The sequence below is a fragment of the Bubalus bubalis genome, chromosome 7 (genome assembly GCF_019923935.1).
Source record: "Bubalus bubalis isolate 160015118507 breed Murrah chromosome 7, NDDB_SH_1, whole genome shotgun sequence".
Classification (NCBI taxonomy): Eukaryota; Metazoa; Chordata; class Mammalia; order Artiodactyla; family Bovidae; genus Bubalus; species Bubalus bubalis.
This window is the reverse complement of record NC_059163.1, coordinates 31393114-31416659: the sequence shown is the minus strand read 5'-3', so window position 1 is coordinate 31416659 and position 23546 is coordinate 31393114. Positions and strand designations below refer to the sequence as shown.

The window sequence follows — 23546 nt, the reverse complement described above, 5'->3', positions numbered from 1 at the left end:
CTTTTGCTTCACTGACTAAAGCCTTTGACTATGGATCACAACAAACTGGAAAATTCTTAAAGGGATAGAGGACCTTACCTATCTCCTGAGAAACTTGTATGCAGGTCAAGAAGCAATAGTTAGAACCAGACATGGAACATTGGACTGGTTCCAAATTGGGAAAGGAGTATGTCAAGGCTGTATATAGTCACCCTGCTTCTTTAACTTCTATGCAGAGTACATCATGCAAAATGCCAGGGTAGATGAATCACAAGCTGGAATCAATCAAGACTGCTGGAAGAAATATCAACAACCTTAAATATGCATATAATGGCACTCTAATGGAAAAAAGTGAAGAGGAACTAAAGAGTTTCTTGAAGAGGGTGAAAGAGGAGAGTGAAAAAGCTGACCTGAAACTCAACATTCAAAAAACTAAGATCATGGTATCTGGCCCTATCACTTCATGGCAAACAGAAGGGAAAAAAAGTAGAAGCAGTGACAAATTTTATTTTCTTGGGCTCCAAAATCACTACAAATGGTGAATGCAGCCATGAAATTAAAAGATGCTTGCTCCTTGGAAAGAAATCTATGACAAACCTAGACAGTATACTAAAAAGCTGAGACAGATATCATTTTGCCAATAAAAGTCCATATAGTCAAAGCTATGGTTTTTCCAGCAGTCATATATGAATATGAGAGTTGGATAATAAAGAAGGCTGAGCATTAAAGAATTGAATTGTGGGGCTGGAGAAGACTCTTGAGAGTCCCTTGGACAGCAAGGAGATCAAGCCAGTCAATCCTAAAGGAAATCAACCCTAAATTTTTATTGGAAGGACTGATGCTGAAGCTCCAATACTTTAGCCACCTGATGCAAAGAGCTGACTCAGTGGAAAAGATCCTGATGCTGGGAAAGACTGAAGGCAGGAGAAGAGGGGATGACAGAGGATGAGATGGTTGGATGGCATCACTGACTCAAGGGACAAGAATTTGAGCAAACTCCAGGAGATAGCGAAGGACAGGGAAGCATGGCAAGCTGTAGTCCATGGGGTTGCAAAGAGTTAGACAACTTAGTGACTGAACAACAGGCCTATAATATTTTTCAATAAATTCTACTTAAAATTATAGTATCCTTTTTTGGCAGCTATGTTACACTATTGGCTTCTAATAATTATACAGCTAACTAACATCCTCTTGTAAAAAATAAGTATTTCTATAAAGTATGAGATGTAAGTTTTTAGACTTAACCCAATGGCTCACCTGTAAATCCACCTGCAGTGCAGGAAACGCAGGAGACATGGGTTCAATCCTTTGGTCGGGAAGATCCCCTGAAGGAGGAAATGGCAACCCACTCTAGAATTCTTGCCTGAAAAATCCTGTGGACAGCAGAGCCTGGCAGGCTAGAATCCAAAGGGTCACAAAGAGTCAGAAATAACAAAGTGACTGAGCATGCATGCAAGGACTTTTTTTAATAGACTGCATTTTGAGCTGTTTTAGTTTCACAGCAAACAAACTACACATTTAATAATAGAAAATGATCAAATTTATTGAATCTTCTTAAAACCTTGTAAGGCAAAGAAAATTTAATTATGGTAACTGGAAGCAATGATTGGGAGAAAAAAGTGATTTCATGTTTATAACTCATTAAACTATTTATAGCCCCAAACTTTTCTCTACATTGTCTTACCCCCATAACTCATTGTCCACTGAGCAGTGATCTTTTTAAAAGGTAAATGAGATATATCTGACTTAAAACCCTTTACTGGCTTCTCATTACACTTAGAATAAATTCAAACTCATTATCTCCTCAATTGCCCACAACTCTCCCTTTCACCCATCACCCTCCAGTCACTCCTGGGCAGGACCTTTGTACTTTGGTCTCTCTGCAGTTGACACTTCCCATATCCTTGCATGGTTGGCCCCTCATTACCAGTCAAGTCTCAAGTCAAATGTCATTGCCTTAGAGAGAATCTCCCTGATTGCTAATCATCCTAATTACTAGTCACTGTCATTTACTCTATTTTATTTTCTTCATAAAATTTATCATTGTTCAAAATCTTATTTAGTTTATTTAGCATCTGTCTCCTCCTCATTAGAATAAAAGCTCCTTGAGAACTGCATTGTCTTGCTCACTTCCAAGAACTAAGCACAAATGCCTAAAATATATAAGCTGAACAAAGGATGAATGGAGAACATCTTCATAAGGCGTTGAAAACTGTGTCTAATTTTAAGTCTTTTCCTACTATTAGTCTCTTTTAGGACAGACTATATTGTCAATGTCACTTAAAATTACACTTTAAAGTGTAATTTTCAGAAATGTATACAATTGTCCAAGTGTTATGTGACCAAGTACAAAACATAGAGGGACTATAACATTTTTCAGTAAATGCTACTTAAGATTATAGTATCTCTTTCTTGGCAACTATGTTACACTATTGGCTTCTATTAACCAGTACAATCAACTAAAATCTTCTTTTAAAAAAGTGTTTGCACTGTTTCTGTAAAGTAATTACTTCTTCACATTTAAACAGTTGGGATTTGGGTATGAGATTTAGCACTGGTCCCTAAGTTTTTTCTTACTAAACTCAAACCAACATTACAACTAACTAGATTCTTTTTGCATCCAGGTTTTGAAACCTAGCACATCTGTTATTTCTCTCAGCTTCACAGCATCTACAAACTTAGTACATACACCATCAGAATCCTCATTTAAGTCATTAATAAAAATGTACAATGGCATACTGCTAAAAAAATTTCTATGGCTTACACCTGAAGTCTCACCTCCAAGCTAACAAGATCCATTAATAAACACATTTGGGTATAGTAGTTAATTTCAAGTTAACTCATACCATCAAGTTATACCATACTATCACACGAACTACAATTCTCCATTTCATCCATAAGGATAACCTAGTGCTCAATCGCTTAGTCATATCTGACTCTGTGACACCATGGACTGTAGCCCACCAGGCTTCTCTGTCCATGGAATTTTTCAGGCAAGAATACTGGAGTGGGTCGCCATTTCCTCCTCCAAGGGACCTTCCTGACCCAGGGATCAAACCCACATCTCTTGAATCTCCTGCACTGGCAGGCAGATTCTTTACTACTTGTGCCATCTGGGAAGCGCAAGGACAGCATGAATACTTATCATAAGTAATCCTGTCTCTCCTTGCCTCTATCTTTAATATTCTCTCCTTGAAAGTCTTTCATAACATAAAAGGAGCCTTAATATCCTGGCATTTTGCCAGTTAAACATTTAAAAGGATGATGGTATTTTTTAATAGGCTTCTTGGCTTTAAATCCAAGAAGTGGCTGAACTCTCTTGATTTTCCTTCTAAAGGATTGAATTCTGCATTCATTGTAACAATTCATTATTCCCATTTGTCCTTGAACTTGAAGAACAAGTCTTGGTTATGAACAGGACTGCGTAATCAGCTCCAAAAACATAACTTCTAAAATATGTTACAGTTATCAGCAACACAGTCTTTATACCTTCTCTCTATATATTGTATATCTACCTTCTTTACCTTTGAGACACTAGACAATACCAAAGTAACTTTTGAATCAACATAGGAAAATAAACTGAGGGAAGATCCTATTATCACTGAAGGAAAGATCCAAGAATCACTAACTGTGACTACAAAAATTATCTCCAAGAGAAGCAAAGCAGGATAAAGCATTCAAAAGTGGAAAATTATTTGTATATTTATAAATAATAAATATATAATTGTTGTCAGCTTAATTTTAAACATCTGAGAAGTCCCAAAGCATCCCATAGTCACTCAAAATTTCACAAATTCATTGCATATAAAGTTACTCACAAAGATTAAAGAGGGAGTTTTTCTACGACAAATGCAAGCTAAAGGCCTTGATCCACTGTTGACTGTTTCTCCCGTGGAAGGTGAAAGCTTTCCAGGCTGGGTTGTTTTGGACTTCCCCAAACACCTGCAGAGCACTTCTACAAAAGCAACTTTAACTTACTGAGAATCATTATCAACAAAATTTTAAAGATATGCTTATTAATGGTAAGAAGTAAACAAGCAACCACAATTGTATTTGTAATGCTTTACTTCTTGAATCAAGTAGTAGTATGTATGTGTTTGTTATATTATCCTTGAAAACTTATATATTCCTATTAAATTTAAAATATTTTCACTGCCAAAGAAAGACCAATTATCACTCCAAACAGTGCATGCCCATCTCTTCCCTTTCAGAATCTTAACGCTGGATCTATTTTGCAGATTAAGAATTAAATAATGGCCTCACATTTTGCATAATGTGAAGTTAAGCAAACACTTAGAATTAAGGACAGAATTAAGAATACTAAACTTTATTTCCAAAATTAACTTCTAATCTTTAAAAGTTTATATGAACTCACTTTTATAGAACCATACATTTGTGCAAACTATTTTGTGTACCTCTTTGTCACTTGTAGATTTCGTATACCAATTTCAAAGAAATTGATATAGAATATATGTTAACCTTTGAAGTAGTTATAAAATATTCCATCCTGTTGATACATTATAGTTTGTCACAAATTCTCTACTACAGCACTGGAATTACTTCGTTTCCTATTATAGGCATGCTTCAGAGACATTGCAGCTTTGGTCCCAGACCACAGCAAAAATGTGAGTCACATGAATGCCTTGGTTTCTCAGGACATATAAGTTATGTTTATACTATCATTTAGTCTATTAAGTGTGCAATAGCATTATGTCTTTAAAAAAAAAAGTACTAACCTTAATTTAGAGTACTTTAGGGACTTCCCTGGCAGTCCAGTGGTTAAGACTCTGAGCTTCTACTGCAGGCAGGGAATGCAGGCTTGATCCCTGGTCAGGGAACTAAGATCCCACATGCTGCATGGTGCAGCCAGAAGACAATTTTTTTTTTTAATAGTACTTTATTGCTTAAAAAAAATACTAACCAGCATTTGAGCCTTCAGCAAATTGTAGTCTTTTTGCTGGTGGAGAGTCTGAAATATTGAGAGAATTAATGAAATGTAACACAAAGACATAAAATGAATAAACATTGGAAAAATGACACCAACAGATTTTCTCAATGCAGGGTGGCCACAAACCTTTAATTTGTAGAAAACACAATAAAGCAAAATATGATAAAACAAGGCATGCCTATACACCAAAAACAATTTTTTTTAAAAATGTATGTTGCCAATGTAATATGTATCCAGTTATGCTGCATCCTTGGTGTTAAGATATAGCTGAGCTGGCCCTGCTTTCCAGGGATTATACTGTAGTGGAGAAGACAGCTAAGGAAAATAAAATAATCACAGCTTGTGATAAATGCAATGAAGCAGATAACCAAAGTACAGCCCGCATCCACAGGTTCCACATCTGCAATTCAGACCCATTTTATATAAGTCCCATTTTACATAAGGGACTTGAGCATCTGCAGATTTTAGTATCCCCAAGGGGTCCTGGAACTAACCCCCCACAGATACTGAAGGACAATGGTAGTGTGACAGCATCTGGTGGAGGTCTGAGGTAGCCTGCTTTAGAAGAGACACTCTGGAAAGGGCTCTCTTGAAGAGGTCACATCTAGGCTGAAACAGGAATAAGTGAGAAGGAGCCTGTACTAATATTCTATGCTGCTATTAACAAATCATCACAAATTGAGTGGCTTAAAAAACACAAATGAATGATCTCACAGTTCTGTAACTCAGAAGTCTGGGTAAGCTAACTCCTCTGCTCTGGTTTCACAATGTGGAAACCTATTATGGGTCAGCCAGCCCGACTCTTAACTTGAGGTGCTGGTAGAGAATCTACTGCCAAATTCATTCAGGTTGTTGGCTGAATTCAGTCCTTTGCACTTTTAGAGCTCAAGTCCCCAGTCCCTTGCCTGCTGTCAGCCTGAGGTCGTTTACAGCTTCTAGATGCTGACAGCACTCCCTGACAAGTGGTCCCCTTGATCTTCAAAGTCAGCAACAGTGGGTCAACTCCTTCTCATGCTTCAAAATGTCTCTGACCTCTGCTTCGCCCATATCCTTCCTGCTTCCAGCTAGGGGAAGTTCTCTGCTTTTAGGGGCTTCCTGTGATTACCTTGGGCCCATTCCAGATAACTGAGGATAGTCTCCCCATTGTAAGGCCCATACTTTTAATCACATTTGTAAATCTCTTTTGCTATGTAATGGGCTTCCCATGTGGCGCTAGTGGTAAAGAATCCGCCTGCCAATGCAGGAGAGGCAAGAGAGGCAGATTCAGTCTCTGTGTTGGGAAGATCCCCTGGAGGAGGGCATGACAACCCACATCAGTGTTCTTACCTGAAGAATTTCATGGACAGAGGAGCCTGGCAGGCTACAGTCCATAGGGTCGCAAAGCATCAGATGCCACTGAAGCGACTGAGCACAGCACACATACTATGTAATAGGTAACAGATTCACAAGTGCTAGGGATTAGAGCATGCACACTTTTAAGGAGACCTTATTCTGCCTTCCACAGACTCAGACACACACTACCCCAAGAAGAAAGGAAACGGCAGGCAAAAGGCCTAAGATAGAAAAGAGCTTGGCCTGAATAGGACAAATAGCACAAAAAAGGCCCCCAGAGCCATAGCAAAGTGAAGGAGAGAACCATAGTAATGACATCATACACTTCCTTACATGAGTTAACTTTTTTCCTATTTGAATTGTACAAGTTTAGAATCTATTTTGAATTTTTGAATCAATCTTAGTCATTCTAAAGCTAATGGTGATGGAGCATTAAGCCTCTTAACTTCCAGTCTCTTTTACTTCCCACAAAACCAAAAGTCACCAATAGTATTTTTTTTACATCTATATGGAGAAATTTCTTCTAATTGACATTTTCTTGGTTCTTGCATACAGAATTTCTTCAAATATTGATCTTTGTCCAATCACAGCATACATAAAATTTATATCTTAGATATCAGAGGCAAAAATAAATTTAAAAAGAATTCAAAATATTAGTAAGAAATTTCATCCTCAACTCTTTTAAAAATTAAAACAAACAAAATTTTTTTCCAATAGCTTTCCACATAGACTTTTAGTGTGGTGGTTTGTGGTTAAATGTTTGTAAAGAGAATTGCACCTGTGATGTGGTCTGTTTTAAAATAAACTCGCACCTGCAGTTGCTTTTCACAGAACTGCTATTTGGGATACTACATGTCAGATATTTGACCATATACAGAGCACTTCCTCCTCACCACACTACCTTCTGGGCTTGTCCCTGATTTACAAACACCCTATCTCCAAAAAGTCATTTGAAAAAAACGGTTTAGATTTCATGATAATTTTAGAGATGCAATAATAAACAAGGTTTCCAGGAAACCCCTCAAACAATATGCTCCTTCTAATCCATTAACTCCAGTGGTCTGGTCCCTCACTGCTTTAAGGAAAGTCTAATTTATTTTCATGGGGGGCCTCTGATCCAGTCAAATATGTCTGCTTTCCTTTTCCTATATATGATTTGCTAATTCCTGTTTCAGAATCTTTTTTTACTCTGTTTTTCCTCACCAAAAATTTAGATTTTCTTCCTGTCAACCTTTTTAGAAAATTTTAAAACCTTTAAAACTAATTTTATAAGTCTTCTCTGCTTAATGGCATCCCATTCTGTTCACTCCATTACTGTTTCTTCATTGCTAATAAATTTATCATTTTATACAAATTGGCGTGTTACTTTACATTGTTATCACTCTTCTTCATTTGTGTACAATTTATCTCATACTAAATTAACACTTTCTAGATGCAGAGAGAGGTTAATAAAGAGCGGTAGCAATTGGACACCCATAAAAGGATATAAGAAAGCACCAAAAGGAACTATAGAGGCTCAGTTAGGAAAATGTTTAAGAAAATGAACTTTTTCATCTTCTAGCTCTTCTACTCAGAGGTTTTACAGCATGTGTAAATGTTGTACTAAGTGTGTTTCCCTCAATAACAAGGAGAAAGCATAAATTCATGATGAGGAATATCTAGTCAAAAATTTTTTTTAATGTCTGATTTAAATAGTCTTTCAAGACTATTATATAATTCTTTTGAATCTCTCTCAGAGTTTCAAATAAGTTGCTTTCATCCAAAAGGTGTGCAATAATTATTTCCCAAATAACATTTTTATAGCACCAACATTTATTACAGTACAAATAGGAAATTAATATAGCTATCTTTTTGGCTAATAATTTCTCATATAATTGGAAACAACTATATATTTTAAATTTTTAAAATAAATTTTAAATTTATTTTCTCTCCATGACACTGAAATAGAGTTGCCATTATGGCAAATATGTATATGTGGTCTGCAAGGCTAATGCTGCCTAAGAAAGAAAGAAAAAAGTGAAGTCGCTTAGCAGTGTCCAACTCTTTGCGACCCCATGAACTGTAGCCTACCAGGCTTCTCCATCCATGGAATTTTCCAGGCAAGAGTACTAGAGTGCGTTGCCATTTCCTTCTCCAGGGGATCTTCCTGACCCAGGGATCAAACCTGGGTCTCCCACATTGCAGGTAGACACATTGCCATCTGAGCCACCAGGGAAGCCCAATGCTGCCTCAGTTCAGTTCAGTTCATTCGCTCAGTTGTGTCCGACTCTTTGCGACCCCATGAATCGCAGCACGCCAGGCCTCCCTGTTCTACCTGGCCCCTAATTCAAATGATCGTTCATTCATTTATTCTTTCTCTCAACAAGCATCTTTTGGCATCTACTCTACATGGTAGGGATTCAAGTGAACAAAATAGGTAGAACCATTAATCAAACAAGTTTACATGATGTCAAGTACAAAGTGCCACAGGAGCACAGATGTTGAGAGAGAGGTAGGAAGGGTCATGGAAATCTTCCCAGAAGAAGTACTATCTATGCTGAGATTGAAAGATGAGTAGAAGTCACACAAAAAAGGGAGGACTACAGTCTAAGACTGGTCAAAATGGACAAAAAGGGGAGGGCTATGGTCTAGTAATGCTCAAAATTCTCCAAGCCAGGCTTCAACAGTACGTGAATTGTGAACTTCCACATGTTCAAATTGGTTTTACAAAAGGCAGAGGAACCAGAGATCAAATTGCCAACCTCTGCTGGATCATGGAAAAAGCAAGAGAGTTCCAGAAAAACATCTATTTCTGCTTTATTGACTATGCCAAAGCCTTTGACTGTGTGGATCACAACAAACCGTGGAAAATTCTTAGAGATGGGAATACCAGACCACCTGACCTGCCTCCTGAAAAATCTGTATGCAGGTCAGGAAGCAACAGTTAGAACTGGACATGGAACAACAGACTGGTTCCAAATTGGGAAAGAAGTACATTATATTATATATAAGGCTGTATATTATCACCCTGCTTATTTAACTTGTATGCAGAGTACATTATGCAAAATGCCAGGCTGGATGAAGCACAAACTGGAATCAAGATTGCCAGGAGAAATATCAATAACCTCAGATATGCAGATGACACCAACCTTATGGCAGAAAGCGAAGAACTAAAGAGCCTCCTGATGAAAGTGAAAGAGGAGAGTGAAAAAGTTGGCTTAAAACTCAACATTCAGAAAACTAAGATCATGGCAGCCACTCCCATCACTTCATGGCAAATAAATGCAGAAACAATGGAAACAGTGGCTGACTTTATTTTGGGGGGCTCCAAAATCACTGCAGATGGTGACTGCAGCCATGAAATTAAAAGATGTTTGCTCCTTGGAAGAAAAACCATGACCAACCTAGACAGCATATTAACAATCAGAGACATTACTTTGCCAACAAAGGTCCATCCAGTCAAACCTATGGTTTTTCCAGTAGTCACATATAGATGTGAGAGTTGGACTATAAAGAAAGCTGAGTGCCAAAGAGTTGATGCTTTTGAACTGTGGTGTTGGAGAAGACTCTTGAGAGTCCCTTGGACTGCAAGGAGATCCAACCAGTCCTTCCTAAAGGAAATCAGTCCTGAATATTCATTGGTAGGACTGATACTAAAGCTGAAACTTCAATACTTTGGCCACCTGATATGAAGAATGACTCATTGGAAAAGACCCTGATGCTGGGAAAGATTGAAGGCTGGAGGAGAAGGGAACGACAGAAGATGAGATGGTTGGATGGCATCACCAACTTGATGGACATGAGTTTGAGTAAGCTCCAGGAGTTCATGATGGACAGGGAAGCCTGGCATGCTGCAATCCATGGGGTCGCAGAGTTAGACACAACTGAGTGACTGAACTGACTGACTGATGGTCTAGGAAAAAATAAAATGTCAACAATTTGGAGCTGAGAGAAAACATAACTATTGGAGGAAATGAAAGTTCAATACGGCAGTATGAGTCCGGAGACCATATATTACATAAGTTTCAACACACCTACCCTTAAGCACCTAGTACAGTGCTGTATGCTGTGCAAAATTAAAATAATTTACATGGGTGTAAATTTAGCATTATTATAAGATATGCTTGTAGAGTAATGACTTTGCATAGATAACTATATAACATTTGATTATTAAATATTTGCATTCAATTCTGTTCTTAAGCAACATGAAACAAGTTTCCAAATATAACAACACAATATTATCAGTGATTTACAGTTATATGAAAAATAGATGATGAGTTCATTGTTATTTTAAATATAGTATAATAAAACATTAATTGCAGTAGTTAGTAATCACAATGTGAAGTAATGCTCTGATATGGCAATTAGTGGAAACAAAAATAAACTGAAATAAAGCAATTTACAGTAAATAAACAATTTTACCAAAATCACAGAAGACAAAACCAGAATAAACCTACCCCAAAATAATGAAAAATAGATCAATCTCTGAATGATATCCTCTAATTATAATTTTACCATATTTCCCAGTACTGTGAATGTATCTACTAAACATGCTTTCCCAGGCCCCAAAATAGAGATATAATATGGCTGATGCCTCCTGATTTTCCCATTTTTCTGCCATTGTATAGGTTGAAATTGATACCATATCTCTGAATAATCTTAGTCTTATAGACTTTTTATCTCAGAGTTCAAGTATTTTCAGGATATATTGAAACAGAAATACATATGTCTAGACTCTATAAGTTTTTCACTGAGATAAAATGTAGACTAAGAGACAGTATAATAAAATAGTTATGAAAACTAACTTCAGAATGAGACAGGCTTGGGTTTAACTACCAATTAGACAATCTCAAGCAAATTATTTCACATCTCTGAGCTGCATCTGTGAAAAGAGGATAATAATGGCACCCTTATCATAGATATATTGTAAGAATTAAATAAGATAATATACTTAAAATGCCTAGCAGAGTACCTGATACATAATTAATATCACTCCAAATATTCAATGTTACTGACAATACCAAGTGGAGAATCCAGGTCCAGACATGGATTAAAACTTTTGGGCATGATAAAAATGTAAGCTGAGCACACATGGAAGCTTTATTCAGATGTATTGTTGTTTTTAGTATTTTTTCATGTTGAAGACACCCAAATCTCTTGCTCTAGTTCATATTTTTCTCCTAAGATTCAAAACTATATATCATACTGTCCAGAAGAGATTAGACACTTAAATCTCTTCACAGGCAATCTCAAATGCAACATGTCCAAAACTTATTTTCCCTTGTTTGCTGGCCCCTGCTAACCTCTTTCCTCCTGAGTTTTCTATCTTAGTAGAGGGTATCATCATCCACTCAATTGTGCAAGAAAATCTGTGAGTTACTATCACTCCTCACCCCCTCATTCTTAATCAGACACTAAGTCCTATAAAACCATCTCTTAAATAGCTGTTAAACTGTGTATTTTTTATATCTTTATTTCCAGGTCCTAGTTTAGACACTAAAATTCATCACCTAGATGACTGAGCAGTGTCACACTAACTTCTCTATAATCTTATCTTTTTCCTTCAATTCTCTAATCTTACCCTGTTTAAAATCTTCCAGTGGTTCTCCTTGATCCTAGCATAAAGTCTGTTTATCTCTTAATATCAAAAAGATACAGATAAATGTCACATTTTCCAACTCAAATTCTTAAGTTATTTTTATTAACTTCTAATACTTTACTGAAATTTAACAGAACTCAATTTAACTCTGTATTTGATTAGCTATTTATTGGTACCTACTATGTGTATGTAACTGTACTAGATATTATAAAAGCTACAGAGATGAATGGTGATATATCTGGGAGAAAACTTAAGCATATCAAGTCTTAACACAAGGGAGAAAATACTTTAAAATCTGCAAATAGGACCTAAATAGACATTTTTTTCAAAGATATATGGCCAACAGATATATGAAAGGATTTTCAACATTGCTAATTATTAGAGAAATGTAAATCAAAAGCACAATCAGATGTTACCTCACACCAGAATGACTATCATCAAAAAGTCTACAAATAATAAATGCTGGATAGGGTGTAGAGAAAAGAGAACCCTCCTACACTATAAGTGATGATGCAAATTGGTGTAACCACCAAGGAAAATGGCATGCAGGTTCCTAAAAAAAACTAAAAATAGAGGTATCTTATGATTCAGCAATCACACTCCTGGGCATATGTTCATACAGAAAATATGAACACTCTAATTCAAAAAGATACATGCAAAAAAAAAAAAAGATACATGCACCTCAGTGTTCATACCAGCACTATTTACAATAGCCAAGACATGAAACAACCCAAATGCCCATCAACAGACTACTGACTTAAGAAGATATGATATACATGTATTGTGTTAATCTGCTCAGTTGTGTCAGTCCACTCAGTTGTGTCCAACTTTTTGCAATCCCAGAGACTATAGCCCACCATGCTCCTCTGTCCATGGAATCTTCCAAGCAAGAACACTGGAATGGGTAGCCATTTCCTTCTCCAGGGGATCTTCCCAACCCAGAGATGGAACTCAGGTCTCCTGCATTGCAGGCAGATTCTTTATATCTGAGCCACCAGGGAAGCCTTGGAGTATGTGTATATATACATTATCATACACACAAACACATACACACACATATAGAGAGAGAGAGAATGGAATATTACTCAGCCATAAAAAGGAATGAAAAAGTGCCATTTGCAGCAACATGAATGGAGCTAGAGAATGTTACACATAGTGAAGTGAGTCAGACAGAGAAATACAAATACTATATGATATCAGTTGTATGTGGAATCTGAAAAGTAAAACAAATAAATCTACATACAATTCAGAAACAGACTCACAGACATAGAAAGCAAACTTATGGTTACCAAAGGGGAGAGGGAGAGAGGGACAAATTAGAGGAGTATGGGATTAACAGATACTGCTGCTAAGTCACTTCAGTCGTGTCCGACTCTGTGCGACCCATAGATGGCAGCCCACCAGGCTCCCCTGTCCCTGGGATTCTCCAGGCAAGAACACTGGAGTGGGATGCCATTTCCTTCTCCAATGCATGAAAGTGAAAAGTGAAAGTGAAGTCGCTCAGTCGTGTCCAACTCTTCACGACCCCATGGACTGCAGCCTACCAGGCTCCTCCATTCATGGGATTTTCCAGGCAAGAGTACTGGAGTGGGTTGCCATTGCCTTCTCCATTAACAGATACAAATGACTATAAATAAAACAGATAAGCAATAAGGATTTACTATCTGGTACAGGGAATTATGTTCAGTATCTTGTACTAACATATAATAACTGAAAAAAAACTGAATCACTTTGCTGAATACATGAAACTACACAATAAAGTACATCAATTATACTCAATTAAAAAAAAAATTCCTAACAAACAGTTAAAGGGCTACTAGATGCCAATGGAAGGAAGTGTATCAGAGAATACAGCCCTGAGAAGATATGATTTTAGCTGGGCCTTGTAGGTCGTCTAAGAATTGAGATGTGGGGCAGCATAAGCAAAGGCCAAGGGAAAGAAATCTCAAAAAGCAAAAAAGAACAATGTGTATCAGTTTTATTAGAATGTAAAGTTCTTTAATGAAAGTAGTAGGACAGCAGCTAGAAAAATAAGAATTGGGGTCAGATAAAGGCAGGCCGTGACTTAAGTTAAGAGCTAGGGCTTTACACTTTCGAGAATGAGGATCAACTAAAGAGAAAAAAAATTACATGAATTGTGTTTCAAAAGACCTTCAACATCAAAGCTGTAAGTATCATTGAATCAACAGTTCTGTGTATATATGTATTTTGTGTGTGTGTGTGTGTGTGTGTGTGTGTGTGTGTATATATATATATATAATTATATCTACAAGATTCCTCATGACAAGAAAAAATAAAAAGGGATTAAAATAATGTTTAGAAAGTAATTGCAAAGGATTAGAATTTGTATGGAAAAGTAGTGTCACAATTTCATTACATTCTTCATTTTGTAATTACAACTACCAAACCTAGTCATTTTTAATTAAAGAATTAGAAGAGTTCATATGTTTAGCTCATACTTCAGGGTAAGTTCTATATTTTACTCCCAAGTCACTTTTAGGATTTCTGTGTCTTTAAATAGATACAGACCTTAGTTGCAAAAGAATCTATAACCTACTGGTTTCAGAGTAAGTGGTTTCCCACAGAAATGAAAGCAGATGGCAACTATGCTTCACCTTTTCTATTTTCTTTCTTATATCTAAAAATAATCCTTCTTTTTTTGTACTCAAAAAATAGTTCAAGGAGTTTCTGTGAGTGTATTACATTACCAAGAATACATTTTCCCATTATTACCTCATATCAATTATTTTTACTATTACTACTATTCTGAGCATTAAAAAAACAAAACTACTTCTTTGACAAATTTAGTCACCATAACTTTGTGACACTGGGATAAAAAGTAAATATGTGTTGGATTATTAGCTTAAGTTCACAAAAGGCATATATCAACTATTTCATTTTCTAAACGTTACTTTAAAAAAAAAAAAAACCTGTGTTGATAACCAGAGCAATTCAAAAGACATTGTAAGTCATTGTTAAAGGCTACTATTTTGTATGCTGACATTGTATTTAGAAATATATTTTCTCAAATACTGACCTAGATTTTAAAGATTTAAAAAATAACAACTTGATCCAGACTTAACCTAGCTCATACACTTAATGGAGGGAAAGCAGTAAGTATAAATAAAGATATGAAGCATGGAAATGAAAAAGAGAAAGTTCTTCATCCTGCCTGAGGAGGCAGGAAAGGCTTTTAAGGTGACATTTAAAATCAATCTTGGACTTCCCTGGGGATCCAGTGGTTAAGATTCTGCACTTCTACTGCAGGGGACACAAGTTCCATCCCTGATCAGGCAACTAAGATCCCGCATGGCACAGCAAAAAAAAAAAAAAAAGACATTTGTCTTAGATGATGAGTAAGACTTCCCTAGAAAGCACAAGAAAACAATATGTATAATAAAGCAAAGGCAGCAAGAAAGAACATAGCCTGCACCAGGTTAATGAGGAATCTTGTAGATACAATTATTTTTATATTAACTACTGATAAAATGATAATTACAGCTCTGATGATAAAGGTTTTTGAAACACAATCCACATAAAGCTTTTTTAGTCGGCCCTCATTTGCTATACAATAAAGATTTTAGCTCTTAGCCTAATATTTACATATATTACACGTAGTATATACACATGCAAGGCTATGCCATACATGGTAGCAGTGACAGTACGGCAAGAAGTTGAAGATGTATGCAGGAGTCAGGTCATAGGAGTATGAACTTGAGTCTATAGATGTTGGGAATTTTTTAAAGGACTTTATAAGTTAGAGATGTGTAGTCATTTTTTGTCTGCTTATTTATTTTTAATTGAACCTCAGATGCAAACAGTTAACTATCCTCCTCAGTTCCTGGCACATTATCATTATTGGTCCACAGTAAGTACCTCTCCTAATTCTTCTGATCGTCAAGCTTTATCCCATTCTTTGCTCCTCCGTAAGCAACCTTCTTTTGTATTTAATGTACATTATTTTGTTTGCATATGTTCTTATAAAATGTGTACTGTTGTATAGTTGCACATCTTATTACATACTCCATTTTTTTAACCTTTTTTCCTAAGCACACTGTTTTTAAGACCCATTCATGTTACTCTATGTATATATAATCCAGTTTCTAACTACTGGGGCTTCCCAGGTGGCTCAGACAGCAAAGAAACTGCCTGCAATGTGGGAGATGCCAGTTGGATCCCCAGGTTGGGAAGATTCACCTGGCAAAGACAATGGCTACCCATTCCAGTATTCCTGCCTGGAGAATTCCACGGACAGAGGACCCTGGTGGGCTACAGTCCATGGGATCACAAAGAGCTGGACACAACGAAGCAACTTTCACTTTTTCCAATTACTGCATAGTTAAGATACCCATATAATTTATCCTCTAAATCACAAAAGGGGTGCTATTAACAATTACACTGAAACAACAAGTTCAACAGGGCTGTACTAAGCAAACTAAGATGGATAGTTACTTTATGTGTCCAAATTCCATGCTGCTTACCCGTGATATTTATTGATCTCTCTTTAGAATCCAGGTTGTCTCCAACACCATGCTTTCAATAACAGCTTTTGAAACAGCCTCATACAGGTCCCATTATGGATCTATGTGGGAATTTGTTAGCCAAAAGGATGTCTGTATGCTATGCTATGCGAAGTCACTTCAGTCGTGTCCGACTCTGTGTGACCCCATAGATGGCAGCCCACCAGGCTCCCCCGTCCCTGGATGTCTGTAGTTATCTGTAAATTTCTTACATAAGTCAATATGGGAACACTGAAAAGAGCTAAAAACAGAGGAGAAGACTGCAAAGCAATATTTGGAGAATAAAGAGTGGTAGAGAATTCAATGAAAGGTACGGCTGGAAAGACTGCCTTGAGGCAAACTGTGGGAGGGCTATGCATTCTATACATGCTGTGAACTTTATTTTGATAGTAACTGAGAGTCATTGAAAGGTTCTGAGCAAGGGTATAGAATGATGGAAATATTAATAGCATTCTAGAAAGACGTATCTCATGATGCTGAATCAAATGTACAGCAGAGACTGGAAGTAAAAAGACCTATTAAGGGAATATTTGAAAGCCAATACAGTACAGCAGTTAGCTACAGCATTGTGGAAATTCCAAAGCCAGTCCGGATTCAAATCTGGTTCGACTTCCCTAGTGGTCTAGTGGTTAAGAATTCACCTGCCAATGCAGAGGACATGGGTTCAATCCCTGGTCTGGGAAGATCCCACATGCCACAGAGCAACTAAGCCCATGCACTGCAACTAGAGAGCAGCCCCTGCTAGCAGCAACTACAGAAACCCCCACACAGCAACAAAGACCCAGGACAGTCATAAATTAATTATTTAAAGATAAACTGCAGGTGCCTTTGAATCCTAAATTAGAAATTATCATAGTACTTCTTCATAGGGTTGAATGTCAAGAGCTTATAATAGTACTGGAACATAATACCCACTCTCAGTGCTAGCTATTACTGCTGCAATAGTCCACAAGCATGTGAGATCAGTTTAAGCTAATCTGGTGGTAGAATTTTAAAAACCTGAACTCATGCCCTGAAGGAAGTATCCTAATATAACCTAGTGTGTCATTCATAAACCCCTACTTCCTACAGGAAAAAACAACAACAACAACAAAAACTCCCAAATCTGTTGGCTCTCATTAGGTCCAGTTTGCAAACTCCTGAGTCAGGCATCACAATAATGTAACAAAGATTCAAGTTGACAATGCATGACAGTTGCCACAAATATAATGGTTAAATGCTATTTAATATGTGTTCATTTTCTAAGGACTCAGCGTTTTTCTTTGTAATTGGCATAGCCTTATGATATAATAAAGCATTAATATGTCTTTTCAGTGATATAAATTTTTAAGGAAACAATTTCCTCACCTAAATGGCAAGTAATTCCAAGATCCGGTTATGGAAGTTTATACTACAGGAACTGCTGGAATTGAAGAACTGACTTCTGAACTGTTCATCAAAAATATCTGAGAATGTTAGAATACAACATTCTGTGAATATACCCTGGATATTATTGCATTATTTCATATATAGTTAGGAAATGTAATGTATAGTACAAACCAAATAAATATTAGAGCAATGTGATCATTCCCATTAAAAATATCCAAAATAAGTTTCTATCTTCTCTATAACAATATATGCATTTTGTTGAGTATGACTACAATTCTTAAATAATTAGCAATAAAAATGAGCAGAAAAAATTACTTAGATAAAATGCAAATTTAATACATTTAAAGCAAAGATATAATTACAGTCCTAGCTTAGATGCCATACTCTTTTAAGCAATATTTCCAGAACAAAATCCAGAGATGATCTCTCACCCTTCTGATCTCTCACAGCACTGTGTTTACATGACATACTGCCTTGTATTTTAGTATAATCTGTATGCATATCTCCTTTTCTACCTCATTAGAAGAAGATGTAGTCGCTCAGTGGTGTCCGACTCTGTGGGAGCCCATGGACTGTAGCCCGCCAGGCTCCTCTGTCCATGGGATTCTTCAGGCAAGAATACCAGAGTGGGTTGCCATTACCTTCTCCAGGGGATCTTCCCCACCCAGGGACTGAATCTTCATCTCTCATGCTCCTGCAGGCAGGACTGATTGGCAGGCAGATTCTTTACCACTAGTGTCACCTGGGAAGCTCCTCATTAGAAGTTCAGTTTAGTTCAGTTGTCCAGTCATGTCCAACTCTGCAACCCCATGGACTGCAGCATGACAGGCCTTCCTGTCCATCACCAACTCATTAGAAGAGACTATGGATAATTCACCTTTGAATCTACTACAGCATATAGCATTCTGCAACAATTAATAAGCAGTTAATATTTGCTGATGACAAAAACCTATTAAAGTCTACATTCAAAAATGAATTCTGCACTTAGCATCAGAACATAAAGACTTTTACTTACACATTTTTTATTCATTAAATTCCTAAAATCCTGTACAGGTTTTTAAATGCTTATAATAACTTGTAGCACTTTAAAAATATTTTAGTTCAAAATGTCACTTTTCTAAAAAATTTTATTATTTTTTATAACCTGATAAGACTGCACTTTCTACAAAGAACCTGTATGTCACCATTAACTTTAACAACTTATTACAGTTCAACTTTAAACTAGCTACATTTGAAGGAAGCATAATGTCTAAAATATATAGTGAATATGAACTGATATGTAATGTCTGAAAACTTAAAACCCTGAATTACTCTAAGATTGCAGGGCAGTCCTTTCACACTTACAGACCTAGAAAAAGTTCTACAGACAAATCTGACCGATATTTCCCTTATTACCACTCTTTCTCTTGAAATACTTTCATCTGAGCTCTTAAAGTTTCTTTCATCCACCCAGTACAGCCTACCCTCTGGAAAAGGAATGAAACTCATTCACATTGAACTGGCAAAGGACTGCTAACAGCTGGGTGTGAGGGCCTGGTGTGGGAGTCCTGTCTCAGGTTTCTGTGCTAAATTTGCTAACCTAATCTTCCCAAGTCTCTGTTTCCACATGTAGACAATGAAGATACTGGAACTGGAATTAATGATTTCTAAAATCCATTCCAGCTCAGGTTATCTCTTAGGGATGTTCGCAGGTTTAGGCATCCTTTATTCACTCCATCCCATTGACGGAGGGGCCTGGTGGGCTGCAGTCCATGGGGTCGCTAGGAGTCGGACACGACTGAGCGAATTCACTTCCACTTTTCGCTTTCATGCATTGGACAAGGAAATGGCAACCCACTCCAGTGTTCTTGCCTTGAGAATCCCAGGGACGAGGGAGCCTGGTGGGCTGCCGTCTATGGGGTCGCACAGAGTCGGACACGACTGAAGCGACTTAGCAGCAGCAGCAGCAGCATTCACTCCATTTATTTAGCACCTGAGATCAACACATGATCAAGTACTGTAACTTCAATACTTATTCATTAAACAAATCTTCATTGAACACTTACTCTGTGCCAGACGCTGTGCTGCGTGCTTGCAATACCACAGTTCTGTTGAGATCTACGACGTGATACAAAAGAGCTGAGAAAAAGGCAGTAAGGGAGTTAAAAAAAAAAAGTCCAACAAGTGATGCTTAGACTGTCTCTTCACTACAGCAGAATTTCTCAAATTTGGCCGGGAGCACTAAACTCTTCTTAGTAAGGGGGCTGGATGGCGTGTACAAAAAGACAGTGATGTGAAAGGCACGTGGAGTGTCCTCAGCAGCTGAAGGGTGGGAAACACAGGATAAGTGTTCACAGTACTTATACCACTTATGATCCGGCACGTTTCGCGTGATGATTTGGTTTAACTAAACCACCTGTTCCACCATTGCGAGAACAGCGTCTGCTCCTGCCCATTATCGTTCTCCCAGAGCCTAACACGCTGCCTCGTGCTTATTAAGGGCTGAAGAATTTATTAAGGGCCCGCTCCTGAGGGTTAACATGTGTCATTTCCAAAATACCTTGAAGAACTTCTTCCACTAGAAGGAAGAGAAATCGCAGCGCCTCCTGCAGGCAACTTGAGTTCCTCGGAAACAGACTGCAGAGCACAGCTCTGCCTCCCCACTGTCACCACCCCTCAGAAACTCCTCGGGAACTCCAATCCCCTGAAGTCACCGAGCCCTGCGGGCGGGGGGGGGGGGGGGGGGGGGGGGGCTGGAGACGAGCTGCCACCCGCCGGAGGCCTGCGCCTTTCCCGGCGCCCGCAAGCGATTGCTCCAGTCAGCCGCGGCGCCGCCGCCACCTCCGCCTACAGTGCCCAGAAATGTCATATTTGGACGTTGCGTAGACAAAAACAATCTGATTAACTTCCTGACAGATAGGCGAAAACAAAACTTCAGCAAACAAGAAAATCTTATACACCTGCACTCGGCTCCGGGCCGGTGACGTTCGTACAGGAGCAGGACAACTCACGGCACCCCCCCGCCTGGCTGCCTCTCCTAGGCGTAGAGGTAAAGCGCCCTCTAATGATCACTGCTACCTCACCTGCGGTTAACCGGGCGGTCACCCTAGCCACGCCCAGGCTCGCGAGAGTAAGAACAGGACCAAAGAGGTCCCGGAACCGAACTTCGTTACCTACTGTTCCCACACGGAAAGGCCCGAAAGACCAACCGGAAGTTCTGGTTCAAACGCTCCGCGGAGAGCATCCTGGGGACCGGAAGGAGGTGAAACTGCCGCATCCGACTGGAGCCCCCGCAGGACGAGCGTGGTGAGAGATCGCGTGCTTGTTACAGCGGCGTGTTGCTGGAGCGCGTGGCTCGTGCGCAGAGGTCAGAGGGGCTGAAAGCCTGACGTCGGTGTAGAAGCTGAGACCGCGAACTATGGTGGGAAGATCCGGGCGGCGCGCGCGTGGAGCGGCCAAGTGGGCAGCTGTGCGAGCTAAGGCAAGTCGCGACCCAGCGGAGGACGATGGAGAGGACTTAGAATCTCCACCCTCACCGGGAGACTCGAGCTACTACCAAGATAAGGTAGATGATTTCCATGAGGCCCGATCTCGGGCCGCCTTGGCTAAGGGCTGGAGCGAAATAGAGAGTGGGGACGAGGATGATGGCGATGAGGAGGAGGAGGTGCTTGCCCTAGATGTTGCCGATGAGGACGATGAAGATGGAGAGAGTGAGGAGGGTGACGATGATGATGGTGGGAGCTCCGTGCAGAGTGAGACTGAGGCTTCTGTGGATCCCAGTTTGTCGTGGGGTCAGAGGAAAAAACTTTACTACGACACGGACTATGGCTCCAAGTCCCGAGGCCGGCAGAGTCAACAAGAAGCAGAGGAAGAGGAAAGAGAGGAGGAGGCGGAGGCACAGCTCATTCAGCGGCGCTTAGCCCAGGCCCTGCAAGAGGACGATTTTGGAGTTACCTGGGTGGAGGCTTTTGCAAAACCAGTACCTCAGGTAAATGAGGCTGAGACACGTGTCGTGAAGGATTTGGCGAAAGTTTCCGTGAAAGAGAAGCTGAAAATGCTGCGAAAGGAATCTCCAGAGCTCTTGGAGCTGATAGACGACTTGAAAGTTAAGTTGGCAGAGATGAAGGATGAGCTGGAGCCATTGCTACAGTTAGTGGAGCAAAAGATCATCCCCCCTGGAAAAGGAAGCCAATACCTGAGGACCAAATACAATCTCTATTTGAACTACTGCTCCAACATTAGTTTTTATCTGATCCTGAAAGCTAGGAGAGTCCCAGCACATGGACATCCTGTCATTGAAAGGCTTGTAACCTACCGAAATTTGATCAACAAGTTGTCGGTTGTGGATCAGAAGCTGTCCTCTGAAATTCGTTATCTGCTCACACTTAAAGATGGTGTTGGAAAGAAAGAACTGAATTTAAAAGCAAAATCTATGAAGGCCAAGCCAAAATCAGTTTCAGAGACTTCTGCTGCTGCCTTGGCTGTTAGAGACCTTTCTGATGATTCTGATTTTGATGAAGAAGCTGCACTGAAATACTATAAAGAAATGGAAGAGAGACAAAAATTAAAGAGAAAGAAAGAAGAAAATAGTACCGAAGAACAGGCTCTTGAAGATCAAAATGCAAAGAGAGCCATTACTTATCAGATTGCTAAAAATAGGGGACTTACACCTAGGAGAAAGAAAATTGATCGGAATCCCAGAGTCAAACACCGGGAGAAGTTCAGAAAAGCCAAAATTCGCCGAAGAGGCCAGGTTCGTGAAGTTCGCAGGGAAGAGCAACGTTATACTGGTGAACTGTCTGGCATTCGTGCAGGAGTTAAAAAGAGCATTAAGCTTAAGTAAAGTTTTTGCTTAGCTTAAGTCTTCTGGCAATAATTTTGGATTAATAAATTTTTATTTTTAACTGGTGATGAGAGTGTATTAATACTTAATGCTTAGCCTTAAATGTTAAAAATTCTGACAATAGGAAAATTTCCTATATAACCCTATTGAGGGTTATTGCTCAATTTATTTGTGTTTTAATTTGTAATCAGGTCATACAGAGAACTGTGGGAACAATATGAAGATGTGTGGGAAAAGGTGGTGATGGAAAAAAGTTCTCCACTATTCTGTCAAACAGTAGCCTGGGGAAATTACATAGCTAGTTGTGGAGCAACAGACTTAGAGTACTTTTTTTTTCTCATGTATCAGTCTTTTATTTATACTTAGAGTACTTTTGTAATTTTTCACATAAAGTGAAGAGAATGCAGCTCTGGTAGGCATCGTATTTGTAAGCTAGGATATAAAGTAGTTTTGATGTTCCATTGCCTAAAGTATAATTCTGGAGCAGGAAACTTACTAATAATGAGTTTAATGTTAAGTATTTTTGTACATTTTATTGTGGGAAAAGCTTAGGAAAGAAGAGGAACTTGGTTGAAAATAGAGATATGCCTTAATTACATCAATAGTGAATATTTTTTCATAGTGCTTAATGTGGTAAGATAAAAATTCCATTTCTTCTTCCATATTGTTGGTTGGTCTTTGTACTTTGCACTTGCAGAAAATCTGATAAGATTACTACTGAGTAAGTGGTAACTTCAAAATTACATGATTTTTTTTAATATATATAATTATTCTGATCTTTACAGTAGGGGAAAGATGATGACATGGTGAACTTAAAAATTCTTAGGATGATGCCAGGGAGAAAATGAGAAGACTAGTGAAGGAGCATAAAGGACCTCTTAACTGTTTATGCATTAAATGTTGTGCTGGCTGCTAGAAATGTAGAGATGTCAGTGGTTAATATTTGTTAAAACATTTGCCATAACTTTATCAGAGATGAGGATGCCAAAATTCCAGATT

The 23546-nt window shown here is 38.5% G+C and overlaps 1 protein-coding gene and 1 long non-coding RNA gene across 2 annotated transcripts; one reads left to right on the top strand and one right to left on the bottom strand.

The window, feature by feature from the left end:
* Positions 1 to 993: 993 nt before the first annotated feature.
* Positions 994 to 19573, bottom strand: LOC102400277. Its single transcript, XR_003110575.3, has 5 exons — positions 18241 to 19573; positions 17705 to 17802; positions 4901 to 4948; positions 3798 to 3934; positions 994 to 1376 (listed from the first exon to the last, which is right to left on the bottom strand). It is a non-coding gene; the product is annotated as an uncharacterized LOC102400277 (long non-coding RNA).
* Positions 19574 to 20505: 932 nt separating this feature from the next.
* On the top strand, positions 20506 to 22613 carry UTP3 (UTP3 small subunit processome component). The gene has a single exon (XM_006069321.4). The coding sequence runs from the start codon at positions 21123 to 21125 to the stop codon at positions 22545 to 22547; it is 1425 nt and encodes a 474-aa protein (XP_006069383.3). The 5' UTR covers positions 20506 to 21122; the 3' UTR covers positions 22548 to 22613.
* Positions 22614 to 23546: the final 933 nt, after the last annotated feature.